At 60.2% G+C, this 15575-nt stretch overlaps 1 protein-coding gene across 1 annotated transcript; it reads left to right on the top strand.

Moving 5' to 3' along the window:
* Positions 1-304: 304 nt before the first annotated feature.
* On the top strand, positions 305-3817 carry LOC308357134 (sialate:O-sulfotransferase 1-like; the record flags this gene model as incomplete). Its single annotated transcript, XM_080826616.1, is given in 5 exon segments — positions 305-536; positions 987-1100; positions 1103-1150; positions 2934-3134; positions 3621-3817. Coding segments are annotated over 5 exon segments (792 nt in total).
* Positions 3818-15575: the final 11758 nt, after the last annotated feature.

The following is a 15575-nucleotide window of genomic DNA, read 5'->3' as shown; positions in this document are numbered from 1 at the left end:
CTCCCCAGGGAGCCCCAGCAGGAACGCCAGAGGTCCCTTCGGGCTCACGGCCAGTGGGCCCACAACGCAGTACGTGTGCTCACCTGTCCCATCCTGACCCTTGCACACACTGGCTCCTGCAGACGCCCCTGTCCCAGGTGCCTGGTCCTCCCTGTGCTCCCTCCGGCCCCCCAGTGTTAGCCCCGGGCCTGGCTCACACTGACTGTTGTCGGGTCTCCGACCCGCTCTGAGCTCCTGGGGGCAGAAGTCACGTCCCGTGTGCTGTGCCTCCCCTGGGCTGGCACGGGAAGGATGGGCACCATCCATGCTGACAGGAGCCAGGAGGACTGGCCCCAGTGGGCACCCCACATGCTTCTCCCTCCTCGCTCCCCAGCAGGAGTTCCCCCTGGCCATCCTGCGGGGCTGGGAGTGCTACTGTGCTTACCCCACGCCTCAGTTCAGCCTCCGGGACGTGGTGGACAGTGCGCTGTGTGGCCAGGAACCCAAGGCACAGAGGCTAGCCGAGTACTGCGAGGTCTACCAGACGCCCGTGCAGGGTGAGTTCGGTGCCTGGGGCATGAGGCGTGCGGGGCCCTCCCCGCCATGTCTGCCACGTGTGCTCTCCGGGCATTTGGAGAGACCAGTGTGGCCGTGTGCGGCCTCGGGTGGGGAGGGGAGGCCACCATCGTCCCTGGAGGCTGGACACGGGACACACCTGGCCTTTCCCTGAGTCTGGGGATGGAGGTGCTTTGAGGAACAGCAGGACACCCGCAAGGTGGGGACCCACAACCCTCGGGCAGAATCTGGAATATTCTGTGCTGTTTGGGGAGCCAGGGCTTGCTGCCCAGGCCGTGGGAGGCCTCGTCATCCCCAGAGCTCTCTCTGGGCACAGGCCTGTGCAGCCAACCCCTCCCCCTGGGCCTGCCTCTGTTCCCCATCGGTGAAGCAGGAGACTGGGGGCGGTGGGTCCGGGTGGGGCGGTCGGTGGTCAGCCTCTGGCCTTTCAGACACTCACTGCACGGATCCGCGGTTCCTGTCCACCAAGGCCAAGGTGTTTGTGGCTCTGTCGAGCTTCCCGGGAGCCGGGAACACGTGGGCGCCGCACCTCATTGAGCACACCACCGCTTCTACACGGGGAGCCTCTACTTCCACGGGACCCTGTGCAACAAGGGTGAGTGAGGGCCACAGGGCCTGGAGTCCCGGGGCAACCAGCATTGCAAACACATTCCCAGCCGTGTGGCCAGCCCAGGACTCGGGACATCCCTTCTGGTGGCTTGTGCTCCCATGCTACGAGCACTTTCTGAATTTCCCTTTGTTGTCAGAACCCGCAGTAATTCTGTGAGATGTCACTGGCTCGTTTGTCTGATTTTCTGTGAGGCCAGAAGGAGCTCCGAAAAACGCTGTGTTTTTGAAGATAGGTGCAAAACCCCCCGGAATTGTGTGGCCCCTAGTCTCCCCCTGCACAAGCGAGAGGCCTCCCTGTGCTGAGTAGGACCGAGAACCCCAGCCAAGCGAGGGGCTGTCGGTCTGCCATCAGATGTCACCCCCGTGCGTCCAGATTCCTGACCGGACTATGGTTTAGGAAGAGAAACCCAGGTCCACAGCGTCCTGAGCTTGGTGGGGGGCTCTGGTCTGCTGGGAGAAGCCAAGAAAGCTGGTGGCTCATCCTTATGCCCTGAGTGTTACTGGCACCCCCAGGGGGGTGGCCGGATGACGTATTCCAGGGTCCTGCCTGCTGTGGCCTGGCACCCGTGGAGTCCCATGGCACGGGCTGCTGGCCACCTGCTGTCTAGAGGACCGTAGCTGTCTGCACAGCTGGTGGTCTTGGTCTGCAAGTGGCCCAGGGCCCAGTGGCTGGAGTGGCCACGTGTGACGGCCCTGGAGGTTCCCCCTGTGAGGCTTATGGGACTGGCGCGGGGTGGTTGCTGGCCTCTGCACCGACCCCCTAGTGACAGGCAAGGGCACTCGGTCTGTCCTGGGCGGCTGTGGCCCATGGGACACAGAGCGGCCGCTGTGGGGACAGCCCGCAGTGCACCCGATCCCGATCCTGATCCTGTGTTTACAGCCCATGGTCTGGCTCCTCCTTCCCTCGTCCCCTGCGCTGGGCAGTAGGAGCCCCGGCGAAGGCTGACGGTTGTTAAGCCTGGGGCAGACATCTGTTTGAACTGTGTTGGGTTCCAGGAGCAAACCTGACTCAGAGGAGCCTTGTTTCCCAGCATCAAAGTACCTGGCCCTGCCTGCAGCACCTTTGCGTGCCACCCCCCCCCCCCCACACACACTCATGAAGTAGGTGGTGTTGGGGCTCGTTGCTGTCCCTTAAGAGCCCAGGAGACAACTCAAGCTCATTTATGGAGCATGGGTCCCCGGCTGGCGGACCCCGGATCTGTTGGGAAGTGGCCAGAGTCTAGGTTCTGGGGCATCCCTCCAGGGGTCCTTCTGTGACATCTGGCTGCACCCCTTGACCGGCCCCCTACTCCTAGTTCCTGGGAGGCCCTGTGCTCCGTGGGACCGCACATGGAGCCCCTCCATCCCCAGCATAAAGGCCACCGCTGAATGAGCCCACAGCGTCTTGCTGACCCACATGTGACTGTTACAGGTGGGGGAGGGCTGGGACCTCGCCACAGGACCCCGGGGCCCACTGCCGGGCCGGGGCTGGAAGCCCAGCATCACAGGGACACCTGCACCAGGTGTCCAGAGCCCCGTGCTGCCCTGTGATCCTAGCAGATGTCCTGCCCACTCTGAGCCACGCCTGCGGCCACGACTCCCTCTCGGGTTGTCGATGACGCTCGCGGGAAATCACCGTGCAGATGCCCACACACACGTGCCTACAGGGTCTAGAGGGGTGTCAGGCCCCTGCCGCCAGACTTGTGGGGTCTCCTGGAGGTACACTCAGCTCTGCCTGCTGCCACGGCGGGGTCCATCACTGTCCTCAGCAGCCCCTGTCTCCCCCGCAGGGTTCAAGGGCGAGAAGGATCACTGGCGCAGCCGGCACACCATCTGCATGAAGACCCACGAGAGCGGCTGCAGGGAGATCCAGATGTTCGACTCGGCCATCCTGCTGATCCAGAACCCGTACAGGTCCCTGGTGGCCGAGTTCAATGGCAAGTGTGCCGGGCACCTGGGCTACGCGGCCAACCGAAACTGGAAGAGCAAAGGTAGGAAGAAGGGCGTGGGGGAGGCCAGGCAGCTCTTCTCCTGTGCAGACACCCGTCTCCGGCCCTGCCTGGGCTCAGCTGCTCCCCTGCAGTGTGGCCGGGACACGGGTCCGGGTGGCGAGTGTTGGGACACTGAGCGATCATAGGGCAGCAGGGCTGTCGGGCAGGCAGGCCCGCCCCCGCAGACCCTGCCCCGGCAGACGTCCCCATCGCCTCCAGCCCACCCTGCCCCTTGCTGGCGCCCCAGGTGCAGGAGGCTGAGCTCTGGTCCCTCCTCGGCTCCCAGGGGCCTCAGTTTACCCACCCAAGACACCAGAGCAGTCCATGTCTGAGGGTGTTGGTGAAAACCAGGGAAAGTGAAGGGTTCCCATGCCATCTGAGGTGGCAGGATGGTCACAAGCTGTGTTTGTTGATATTGACACCGTCCCCACCAAGACAAGAGCCCCAACATGTCTTAATTTGCCAGGACAGAGCTCTCACGGATAGATCCTCCCCGAACGTTGCCGGCTGCCCGGCGGCATCATGGGGTGGACTGGCCACCCCTGTGGGACGTGGTCGGCATCAGGCAGGGACCTCGCTCACTTAGCTTCAGGCCTGTGCCCGTCCTCACGGTGCCCCAGCTCATCCCCGTCACCCAGGGCAAGGTGAGCATGGATGAGGGTCACCCCGTCTCCCACCTGTGACGAACACCACTGTGCCGCGTGGGCCCCGTGGCTCTCCCTGCCCCGGCGTGGGCCCTGAGGGCAGGGCGCTCACCGTCCAAGACAGAGGGAACCAGCTCTCTCCACACATGCCTCATCTGTCCTCGTGTGGGGCTGCACAGCCACCGATGCAGACGTGGCCCGGTGACCCAGGCTGGCCCCGAGGTGCTGCTCTTACTGCCCACGGGTCGTCAGGAGGGCCTGGTCCGAGGGGCTGCCGGCTCTGGTCTCCCGCCTCCCCGGCTCCCCACCCACAGCGCCCAGGAGGTGGGCTGACCTGTGTGTCTCTCCCCGCTGAGTGGCCAGACTTCGTGCGCAGCTACGCCGCCTGGTGGTCCTCGAATGTGCTGGACCAGCTGCGATTCGGCAAGGGGCTGCTGGTGGTGCACTAGGAGGAGCTGTGCCACAGCCTGCTACCCACGCTGCGGGAGATGGTGGCCTTCCTCATTGTGTCCGTGAGCGAGGAGTGGCTGCTGTGCGTGGAGAAAAACGAGGAGGACAGCTTCCGAAGGCGTGGCCGGCCCCTGCACCATCCCAAGCCCTTCACCCCCAGGATGAGGGCGCTGATCCACGGCTACATCTGGACGGTAGACAAGGCGCTGCGCGACCACGGAGGGCCGGGCTTCCCAGAGAGTATGTGCCCAGATGAACGCCGGGCTGCTCCGCCTGCGCCGCCTGGACACTGCGGGAACCCTGCGCTCACAGACCCGCTGCGTGCGCCGCTGCACGCTTGCAGGGACCCTCTCGGACTTGGTGACGCTGGCCCGCCCGTGCACACTGGGTTCCCGGTGCGGCTCTCCTGCTTCCCGCTGCAGGCTTGCTGGCCGGGGTCCTTGCCCCCTAGTGCGGGGCTGGGTGGGCATCAGCACTGTGGGCAGTGAGTACCGCGGTGTGGACGTGAGCTCATGGAGGCTGCTGGACCCTGTGACCCTAAACGGTACATCTGACGCCCTGTGAACACCTGGGGTATGGCCACCAGGCTCCCGGGTCCACAGCCCTGCATCGCCCTTCTCCGTAGACCGGCTGGCAGTGCAGAGTGGAGCCTCCCCTGATCCCATGCTGCACATGACCTCAGGACCTTCAACAGCTCTGTGCACCCCCCCACTACCCCATCCAACGTCAGCACTCCGTGGAAGGGTCCCCTTGCCTGGCCTTTTCATCTCATGTCCTAGAGGCAGGGTGTGGGGCAACGGGGCATGGGGCAGGGAAGGGCTGGCCTCCAAGGGGCTGCACATGGGGAAACCCAGGAGGGATGGGTCTTGGTGTCACTTGGACCGGTGGCCCCACCCATCTTGGTCATGTCCCCCATCCACACAACCATCGGGGGAGGGGCCACGGCCAAATCCTCTGAGTTTACACCCCCACCCCAACCCCCCGCTGCCAGGTCCCTGGGCCTCGTCGCCACACCCTCTGTCTCTGTGGGAGCCTGCTGTCTTTCCCACTCATTCACCCCAGAGCAAGGGTCCTCACGAGCGCAGTAGGTTGCTGTGTGCTAGCTGGCCGGCGGCTGTGGGGAGCGGTAGGAAAGCCGCCCACCCCAGCTCACAGCCTCAGGGGGCAGAGGAGGGGTGGTCACAGAGGGGAAGAAACCCAGTAGCAGAGAACTGTGCATGCCATGCAGGCTCAGGGGCACCATATGGGCTGGTCTGGAGGGATCTGTAGGAATTACCCCAGCAGAGCCGAGGGAAGGACCTTGAGGCAGAGAGAACAGTGTGTGCAAAGGCTCAGGGGCTTGGAGAACAGGGGGATTGGTTGTGGGGCATGTGCATCTGAGTTTCTGCAGCTGGGGGCGGAGTGGGTGGGTGAGGACAGAGGTGGGGACACAGAGAGGGACCGTCCTCAGCCACCTGGTGCTCAGCCTGGAGGGACAGAGCTCCCTTCAGAGGTACCTCGGGTTCAAAATGAGGCCGCGCTACCAGGTCTCCAGTGTGTGTGTGGGAGGGTGGGTTGGACCCCTGCCAGGTGGATGATGGTGTGTGGGCCCCTCGACAGCTTCTCCAGTCTTGGAGTGATGGTGGCAGGGCCCCTTGGTCTGCCCTCTTGCAGCCTGAGCCAAACTGTGCCAGGGGAAGAAAACAGGGTGAGAGATTTGGGGAAACCAGCATTGGAACGTCCTGACCCTGCACTCCCCCTCGGCCCCGGGAAGCCGAGAGCCACTGTGGTGAGAGCTGGTGGGGTGGAGGGCCCGGCGGGCTGCCCTTCCTCGGAGGGAGGCCTCCACATCTGTCCCCGCCAAACCCACGGTGGTGCTGAGCCTGTCCTGGGCCATTCCACAGCCGCTCTCCGCTTAACGCTGGCAACGCTTATTGGCACGGCCCCGGCTCTGAGATTCAGGCTGGGAAGGCCCCTGACGAAACTTTCTCTGGAGTCGTAGGAAGAGGTGACGCCTGCCAGGAGGCCCCACCTGCCATGCACCCAAGGGTCCCCGCACCCCCCGAAGCGAGTCTAGTCTCGACGGGTTAGAGAGCCGGATGCTGGCTGCCTCCTGAGTCTGGCTCCCAGCTCTGGCCCTCACTCTTCCCGGCCCCCCGTGTGACTTCGGGGAGAAGACCCAGACCCCAGGGAGGCTGGGAAGGGCAGAGCCATGGCTGGAGGGCCAGGCCCACTGACCCTTGGGCCTCCCACCCTCCTGCCCAACCTGCAATCAGGACAGCATCAGCCAGACCCCCTGGTAGATGGTCCATTTCCTGCTGCAGGTCCGCAGAGATCTCCCTTCCTTCCCCGGGGGAGAGCCAGCTGCTGTGATGGCCTTGTGGTTTACAGGACACCTCAGCCAGACCTGCGATGAGTAGAAAGATGGGGTCAGTGTCGCGCTGAGTCAGTCCACATGGTCGGGCGCCCTACGGGGGTCTGGTGCTCCTGGGTGTCTGATGAGCAAGGGCATGCAAAGGCCCTGTGGCTGGTTCTTCTTGTGGGAGAGCCTGGAGGCACAGAAAGGGCTCTGGCTGTCCGTTTGTGAAGTGAGGCCTCCCGGAGCTCTCAACTTCTCCATCAAGCGGCTGCTGCCCCAAGCAGCCAGGGCGCAAAAGCCAGTGTGAATCTGGGGGAGAATTGTGACAAACCCCACTTCTGCAGATTCCAGCTTTAACGGGGAGGCCATGAAATCACACAGACCTGCATTAAGACGTATAATTTCCATGGTTTTCATCTCCCATTGTGGACCCATTTGGAAACACCAAAATATATAATTTTAAAAAACTAAAACACATTTCTGATAATCCCAGTGATGTGTAAATGAAACAGAAGAATAGACAGGCTTCCAGACCCCGGGAAGAAAGCTGCTTAATTCCGTGAGCATGTTGTAACAAAGCCTCTTGCAGCTAAAATTAGATCCCGAGTGCATGAATGTGTGATAATGTTTGCACAGCAGAATTCACTTTCCCCTTAAAACATGGCAGGAGCTCCTTGGTTCCTGGGGGGCCCTCAGCGGGGAGATGGGAGTGCTGGCGGGGGGGGGTTCATGGCTGCAAGAATGCTTGGGGCAGAGGTGTATCTCCTGCACCTGGAAGCTCTCCAGGGCTGTTGCAGTGTGGTTTGTGGGGGTCTAGTGGGAATCTGATGGGTCTCGGCCCCCACTGCTCACTGTTCCCACCAGGACCAGGAGGCCTGAATGAGGTCGAAATGGAGTGGAAGGCAGAGCTCCAGCCAGGCAGGGCCGTGCCCCCTATTCCCACCCCCGTTTCCCTCCCCAGCAGCCCTGGTCTCTGGGTGGGGCTATTTAAGGTCATTGTTATCTCCAGGGTGGGGCCCCAGCTGGGCGAAGCCAGCGGCTCCTTCCATCTCTCTGGCTACAGACGGTTCACGGACGGTCGCATGAGCTATGGCGGCGTGGCCGGAGGGCATCTCAGGACACTGGGAAGCACGTGCACTGCTGGTGGGAGGGGAGGCAGCAGTCCTGGGCCTGCAGAGGGGCCCACCCTCAGGTGTCGCGGATTCTACCACGGGGACGGTCAGAGGGCACAAGGAGTCAGGAACGTGGCGTCGTTACATATACTCAAGACTGGCCTGCGATCACCCTGCCTCTGGGTGGGTTTGTTACACGAGCCAATCAACCCCCCTTCTTGTTCACCTCGGCTTCAGTTGGGCTTCTCTTCCTTGTTGGCCGTGGGCTTGGCGCCACGTCGCCTCCGTGGCTGCTGCAGGCGGGGGCCGAGCTTCGGCCCAGTTCAAGCTGGGGGGCCAGGGACGGAGCGTCTTTCCAACAGAGCCCTTGTCCCGTGGGCGCCTCTGTGGGGGAGAGATCTAGCTTCTGGGCTGAGCAGGTCCAAGCGCCAACCCTCTGCTTCATGGATAAGGGACCCGGGACTCCCCGGAGGTCACGCTTGAGGGACAAGCGCTCAGAGCGAGGGCGGGAGCATGGATCCTTCCACGAAACCACTGGCTGCCCTTCTGCTTCGACCCCTATAACTCTTGGGTGTCGGTGCAGACGGGGCAGGTGTGCCCAGCCAGCTCGTCTGGAAGTGACCCCGTTAATCTCACTGCCAGTTCTCTGCCGGAATGCACTTTGGTGGGCGCCCGAGGTCGGCGCCGAGGGCCAGGACTTGAAGACCTGACTCTGAGGAGCAGGGAGAGGGACCGTGCCGTGCCGGGGTGTTCGTGCTCTCTCCCAGGTGTCCCAGATGGAAGAGGGTCCTGTCTGCCCCCCACAGGGGGCTCACGGATAAGTTTGGGATGCTCACCCACAGGACAAGTGGGTGCTCCCTCCCATCGCACGCCAGCCCTCCTGACCACAGGACAGCCAGTCACCTGGACGTTGGCGTCATGTCACTCACTGATTTCGTCCCCATTGTCTGAGCCCCACACCCAGCCGAACCGGTGACCCACGCCCACCTCACAAGCAGGACCCCTGTCCCCTGCCAACCCAGTGACTCACACCCACCTCGCAGGCAGGGCCCCTGTCCCCTGCCGACCAGGTGACCCACGCCCGCCTCACAGGCAGGCAGGACCCCTGTCCTCTGCCGACACGGTGACACGGTGACCCATGCCTGCCTCACAGGGCTCCCTGCACCTGGCCGACAGTGCTACCGGCCGAAGTTGAGATCACACCCCACCATCATCAGCTGGGCTGCTTGCTTTTGCCACGTGACGAATTACCACGAACCCAGCAGCTCAAGCCAAACCCCAGGCACCCTCCCCTGGCTCCCATGGTTTGGGCGTCTGGGTGGACCTCACTGGGCCGCCCGCCATCGAGGTGGTGTTAGCGGTCTGTGTTCCCACTGGAGGCCTGACTGGGGCATGTCCGTACCCAGGCTCCCCCACACTGTTGGCAGAACTGAGTTTCTGTGGTTGTAGGACAGAGACCCTCAGTCCCTCCAATCCACACTTGGTCCTGATATGCGGGCCTCTCCCAGGAAGGTCGCTGCAGAGCGGCTGCTGGCAGGAGGGTCCCAAGTCTACTATGTGATCCCAGGAAGGCCATCCAGTCACCGTTGCCACATCCCATGGGACAGAACCCCACTCGGGGATGGGGGTCCCATGAAAGCACGAGCCCCAGGAGGTGGGGATCCCTGCGGACCAAGTCGGGGTCTGACGGTCACAACACCAATGTGGGAAAAGTCTGGAAATCCATACTTTCTGCTCCCCTGCCCCGCTGGTCTGCACTGACTATGGGGGGTGTTTGAGGATATCATCCAGGGCCCCAGCTACACTCGTGTCCCCAAGAGTCGGGGCTGAGTTCCCAGTCCACACTGGCCACTTGGCACTCCTTTTTAGTTAATCTCGCACAGCACACAGTGGGCCTTTCAGTATCTGGACTTGTCTAGTTTTAAGACGCCATTAACTATTTTTGGGATGAATGTTGCCCCTTCCTCCAACATCTTTCTCGAATTCCTCACTCGCTGGCACACAGACTCGAAAGCCCAGCTCCATCTGGGAGCACACAGCAGGCGGTTTCCCACACGTGCTCTCTTGATCCCACCACGAAGGTCCTGCACTTTGGTCTTCAAAAATGATCATTTGCTCTCCCCTGGGTACAGTTCCCATTAACCCACCTGCCCATTTCCATAATTACATGTTTTTTTTTTTTTAATTCCTGGAACTTCTAATTAATTTTTATCACAGTCTGCCCCGGTTTTGTGGATGGTGCCCTTTCAGGTCTGCCGGCGGACATTAAATGCACTCAGTGCTGTTAACTCTATTTCCTCGGCTGTTAGTTTCTCTCGTTGTCGGGTTTGTGGTCTCTTTGGCAGTTCTGGTCCTCATCGGAGTGTCGGCGGCTCTGCGTTCATTCCAGGAGAGGAGGATGGTGCCCAGTCAACCTTCCTGGCAGGCCCAGGTTTGGGACTTCAGCCAATGACCCCGTGAATCACGCCTGGGCCACCTCCTGCTCCCCGATTCCACCGACTCCCGGTGGGACATGCCTGCCTTTCTGAGGCATGAGCCCGGCTGTGTGCTGAGCGCTCACCACCTCTGACCTTCTCATCAGTTTGCCGCTTCTCAGTGTTTGTCATTGCCGTCCCTTCCCCGCCTTCCTGCCCATGTCGCCATCTGCGTCCGATTCAGGGAAGGAAAAGTTGAGTGAGTGCTTCCCTAACCAGCTTCCGTGAGAACCAGATGCCTGATCACAAAGACTGGATCAGTTGACCTACGAGCGTCGCCAGGAGATGCTGTGTGACCTTGGGCTAGCATCTTCTCCTCTCTGAATCTCAAGTTCTTTATTAGGAAAAAAAAAAAAAAAACAAAAACCCTGAGAAATTTGAAAGAAGAGCTGTCTAAGACCTCACCCGTCTTGGCTGTCTGACAGTTCTGCTGAGGCCGTCCACACAATCTGGGGAAAAAGCATCACCTTTGTACCTGCTCCAAACACTGACCTCACCAGGGACATGGTAACAGCCAGACCTTCACTCGAGAGCCCAGTCTCTGTCAGGCCTTCCCCAAAACAGACAGTGCCATGGAAAACACACCAAAAAACCCTCTTAAATCAGGTTTTGTGTGTTCCTTCCATTCTTCATGTTTTAAGTTGGATAAATAATCACCATTTTCAATTCACTTGAAAGCTCTATTTACACGTTTACTTCACTGGATTTTTTAAACCCGTGGGGACAGGGACAGTGCTATATTTTGTATGGACCTTCCTACCCTCTGCTCCTGGCACAGGACTCGCAGGCCGGAGGTACAGCAACTATCAGGGGAAGGAAGTAGGGATGCACGAAATTCCTAAACCCACTGCTTTTCAAGTTTTCCAGGAAAGCAACCACTGCCTCACGCTTCCTGTTTGTGAGCTGGTGCGGGGACAGAGCTGATGACACCTGTGAGCCCCCCACCCCCACGTGCTGAGATGCTGGGGGACAAAAGTGAGCTATGGGAGCCGCACAGCAGGCAGGACGAGGGGGACGAACAGCAGTGCCGAGCTCTCCGGGGAGTTGTCCGAATGGAAGACACACATTCTTGTTCGACCTGTGTCCTGTTTGCAAAACCGGAGATAAAGCAGTGGGTTTTGTCCAAAGTCCTTTGGTGGATGGTCAGGAAGATGGTCTAACGGCATCGGCCGACCTTTGCCCCCTGTTCTGCTGCTCGGTACCTAACGCTGAGCCCCAAACCGACACCAATGCTCTTTCTTCTAAACGGAAACCTCCCTTTCAGCACAGGCCCCGAGGTGTAAACGGAGACGCCCCCTTCTCCTGCGGGAAGCACGAGGACCAGTGTTTGGTTATGTAAGGAGGAGAGGGAAGGCCGTGGTGGGGCCCCCAGACCATGCATACACGCTCGTCCGTGGGGAGGACCGGGCTTCTCTCCCAGGCCCGCCATCCAGATGAGGGGACAAGGAGGGGGAAACACAGGGAGGAGCACCCCTGCCCCGCCAGCAAACGTCTCTGTCACTGATTCATCGCCACACAGCCACCACCCCAAATCAGCCATAACTTAGAGCCACGGACTCAGAGTCCGTGTGGGCTGGGAATCCAGGCACGGCCTCCGTGGGTCCTATGGCTCACAGACCCTCTGGAGATGGCGACTGGGAAGTGGCCGGGCCACATGCTCCTCAGGGGCTCCCCCCTGAGCCTCTCTCCCTGCCGTGGGCAGGACTCCTCGAACGCGAGGGCAGAGGACCTCCCCGTCAACCCCTCACCCACGCAGCTCAGCCTGACGAGGGGAGGAGGGTACAGGGACTGAGCCCCCTTTGGGAACCGTACTCCTGCATTGCAGTCCCTGCACGGGACCACGGGAGCTCCCTGCCCCTGCCCTGCAGAAGGTGGCCCCCAGCAACCTTCCTGTGGGCTCTGCCCTCCGACCGTGTATGCGCCAACAACCGTCTGTCCCCACACGCAGCCTGGGAGGGAGCCCGCGAGGCTGGGAGACTCCGGCCCCACAGGGCTCTCCATGCAGCCCCAGTCTCAACTCCGCCGTGGCCACGTTAACCTCTGTTAGGTAACCAAGGGCTCGGCTCTCCGTGGGAGACCTTCACGGTCACCTTTCTGCCAGCCAGTCACCTCCGACAGGCACAAAGTCTAATGGAACATGTTCAAACCAAGGAAGCCAAAGGCTCCCCACTTTCACCACCACAACATCACTCTGCCCGACCACCCGCTGCATCACACACGGTCTCCACAGGACCCAGGGCGCAGAGTGTGACCTTCAGGGAAACTGTCCATGTCCTCTCCCTTGCCTCATTAGCATGTAATTCCAGGACAGATTTCCAGATACATGGAAGGGGAAACGGATTGTGGCACAGGAGCCAAAGGCAGTGGGACCGTCCCCGAAGCCACTGAGTCTGGGGGCTGATGTGTCTGGCTCCAGCTGGGTCCCCCACACTCAGGGCACTTACAAGGACTCATCCCGACCATGAGCGCCGGCTCTCAGGACCCTGTGCTCGGATCCCCTCCCTGTCTCTGTCCCTTGTCTGAAGGCTGAGCTGTTACACATTCCTGGGCCCTGAAGAGGATGTTTGATGCACACACCCAGGAGTCCTCCAATCTGATGGAAGTGAGAACCTCACGGTGCAGATTCCCCAGTGCAGATGAGCCCCAGGAAGAAGGGATCAAGGGAGCCTCCTCTGCTCTTTCCAGGGCCACATTCTGCTCCATAAGCCTCTTGGCTGTGTCCCATGTGAATGCCCCGCTGGGACACCTCTGGCCTGTCTGAATCCCAGAGGTCACTGGCCCTCGGACGTGGGCAATGAGAAAACTCGGAGGTGCCAAGAGCCCAGCCACCCTGGGATCTGGGGGTTCCAGCATCCGTGCAGGACGGGGTAGTGAGGCTGACACCTGCTCTGACCCACCACCTTGTCTCCCTGACCTGAGCCCAGCTGTTGGGTTCTCTGTGTCCAGCACTTGGACTGAAATGCACCAGCCTGTCTGCTTGGTGTGTGTGTGTGTGGGGGGGACCATGGTCGTGGGGTCTGTGGAGCAAGGATTGGCATCCCATGCAGAGAGGAGGAGGGCTGGGGGAAGAGCCCCCACGTGGTGGCTGCAAGTCCCTTATCACAATGATGGCCCAAACCCAAGGCAGGAATTGTGCCCCTCGTCACTTTTCTTACACAGTTCTCCTCCCCGTGTGAACTCGGGGGCTTACTTTCTTTCCTACTTGGCATTACATTCCGAATATGTCCTCATTTTGTAGTATCTTTTTAACATTGTCTTTTCCCCCTTCCCCGTCCAGCCCCTGCCGTGGCCCCAGGGCTCACGGCCGAGGACAGAATTTTCCGTCTTTCAGGTCCCCACTCAATGATATGCTGTGGGCTGTGGGGAGGGTGCATAACATCCTCCAGCAAGGACCTCCGACGAGCGGCACGTACGCCCCGCTGGCACCAGGGAAACATCCAACGTTTTACCTCTCTGTTTGAATCCTCCTGCTTCGGTCTGTCTATCCCATGCTTGTAATATTTGTATATGCACATGAAAATCTATGCTTTGGAGGTGTGCGCTGACACCCCGTAAGCAGTCAGCAGTCCTCCAAGGCCATGGGGCTAAGGAAGTGGGAGGGACTTTGTCCACGATTCCCCGCTGGCTGGAGACGCTGTTTGTGGCTGGGGCCACTGCTGGCCTCATGCAACAAGGGCTGCTCGGTACGAACGCTTACATATGAGTGCTTTGAGGTCTGTAGGACCCAAGCGTAAAAGCTGGCTCAGGGGATAGGTGGCATCCTAATCCTGATGGATGTTGGTGGCCTCCTCTCCAAAAAGCCATAGCCATCCACACCCGCCCCAGAACATATGAAATTCTGGTGTCCCTGCATCTTCCTGGACCTCGCAGAGTCTCATCTTCTCAAAGTTTTGCCCATCCAGTGGGTGGATTGGGAAGTGGCCCCATGTGAAGCAGTACCTTTGTGGGTAAGTTGGGGCATCTGGCAAGATGAGCCCTTGTGCTCCTGATTCTCCAGGTGTCTGTTCTCAGAACTCACCTGCCACAGATTCGCCTTCAGTGCCTCCCTGACCCCGAGAGTCGTGGAGGAGCAGCAGAAACCCACACATCGGGGGCCCGGGAGAAAGAAAGCCGAACGCCATCATCATCTCAACAACACTGCTCTGCTTGTAAAAACCATGCGTGCCAGATCCCTGTGATTTCATCCAGAACAAATAAAAAGGAGCAGCATGTAATAGTTCCAAGATGAGCATATTTGTAGTAAATATTTTAAGATCAATGGCTGCATGAAATGCATTTCCTGGGAGTTTCACTAAAATGGCTCTGTATTAAAAGTGCCATTTCAATAAATATTCATGGGGAAATCCATTGATGTGTTTTACCACTTACAGCGAAAACTTCAAAGGTCCTGGAAGAAAAGACATAGGATGCGAGCATTGCCTACTTGGGAGAGAGGTGGTAAAAACTGTGTGAAACCCTCCTGGGCAGGAGCTGCATGTCCCATGTCCCATCCAGCCCACCTGTGGCAGGGCCCGCTGGCGAGAAGGGCTGTGGGAGCAGGGGTGGTGGGAGACGGGAGCAGGTGCGTGAGCCCGTTCGGGCTCCGAAGCCCCCCACTCCCCCACAGCTGCCATTTGAGGAGCACCTGCTGTGTGCCCCACAGTGCATCCCATTCATTCATGCTGGCCCTGAGTCCTCACAGCCACGGCCAGTGCCACGGAGCTCCCACAGTGACAGGGACACCGTGTCTTGGGAAAGTTAAGTGATCTGTCTCAGTGTCACAGAGCAAGTTCACGTGGGCCCCATCACTCCCTCCTTACCTCCGTTTCCCGCGTGTGGTTCCTCTAGGTTTCCAGGAGCTGCTGAGGCAGTGAGGACAGGAGGAAGCCTGGCACGGGGCCAGAGGCCGCCTGCATCACGTCCCCTTCCTCGCAGTCCCTGGCAAGCCCAGTTGGCTGCCTGCTCTGGACGAGAGGCCTCCAAGCTCCCATGACATCCCCCTTCCTGGCCCCTTTTCCTGCGGCAGGAAGCAAGCACACACAGGCGGAGTAGTGAAAATCTGGCCGAGCATTCCTGCCAACATCCTTAGTGCGGGGTAACGTATTTATTTTTATAATGGCAACTTGTCCCCCTTGGCACCGATCGGATCCCACTGCTCCCTTGTTTAAGACACTGGAATCCCTCCCCACGGCCAGCAGATGCCCCACTTGGTTTGGCATGCGAGGCTCTCTAAGGCTCTCTGTAATCTGCCCACAGAACCTTCCTCTTCACGGCCGCCATCCTCCATCCACTCGGCCATTCGTGCTCCTCCATCTTCCTGGGATGCCTCCCCTCCGCCCACCCCCACTGACTAGTAGCCTTTTAACTATCCTTCAAGGCCCAGCTTGGAAGGACCTGCCTCCTTCCTCAGCCTCTCCTGATCCCCTGGGACAGAACAGACCACA

Source organism: Martes martes, assembly GCF_963455335.1.
Source record: "Martes martes genome assembly, chromosome: 16".
Taxonomy (NCBI): domain Eukaryota; kingdom Metazoa; phylum Chordata; class Mammalia; order Carnivora; family Mustelidae; genus Martes; species Martes martes.
The sequence above is the reverse complement of the archived record's forward strand: the minus strand, read 5'-3'. Positions and strand labels throughout refer to the sequence as shown.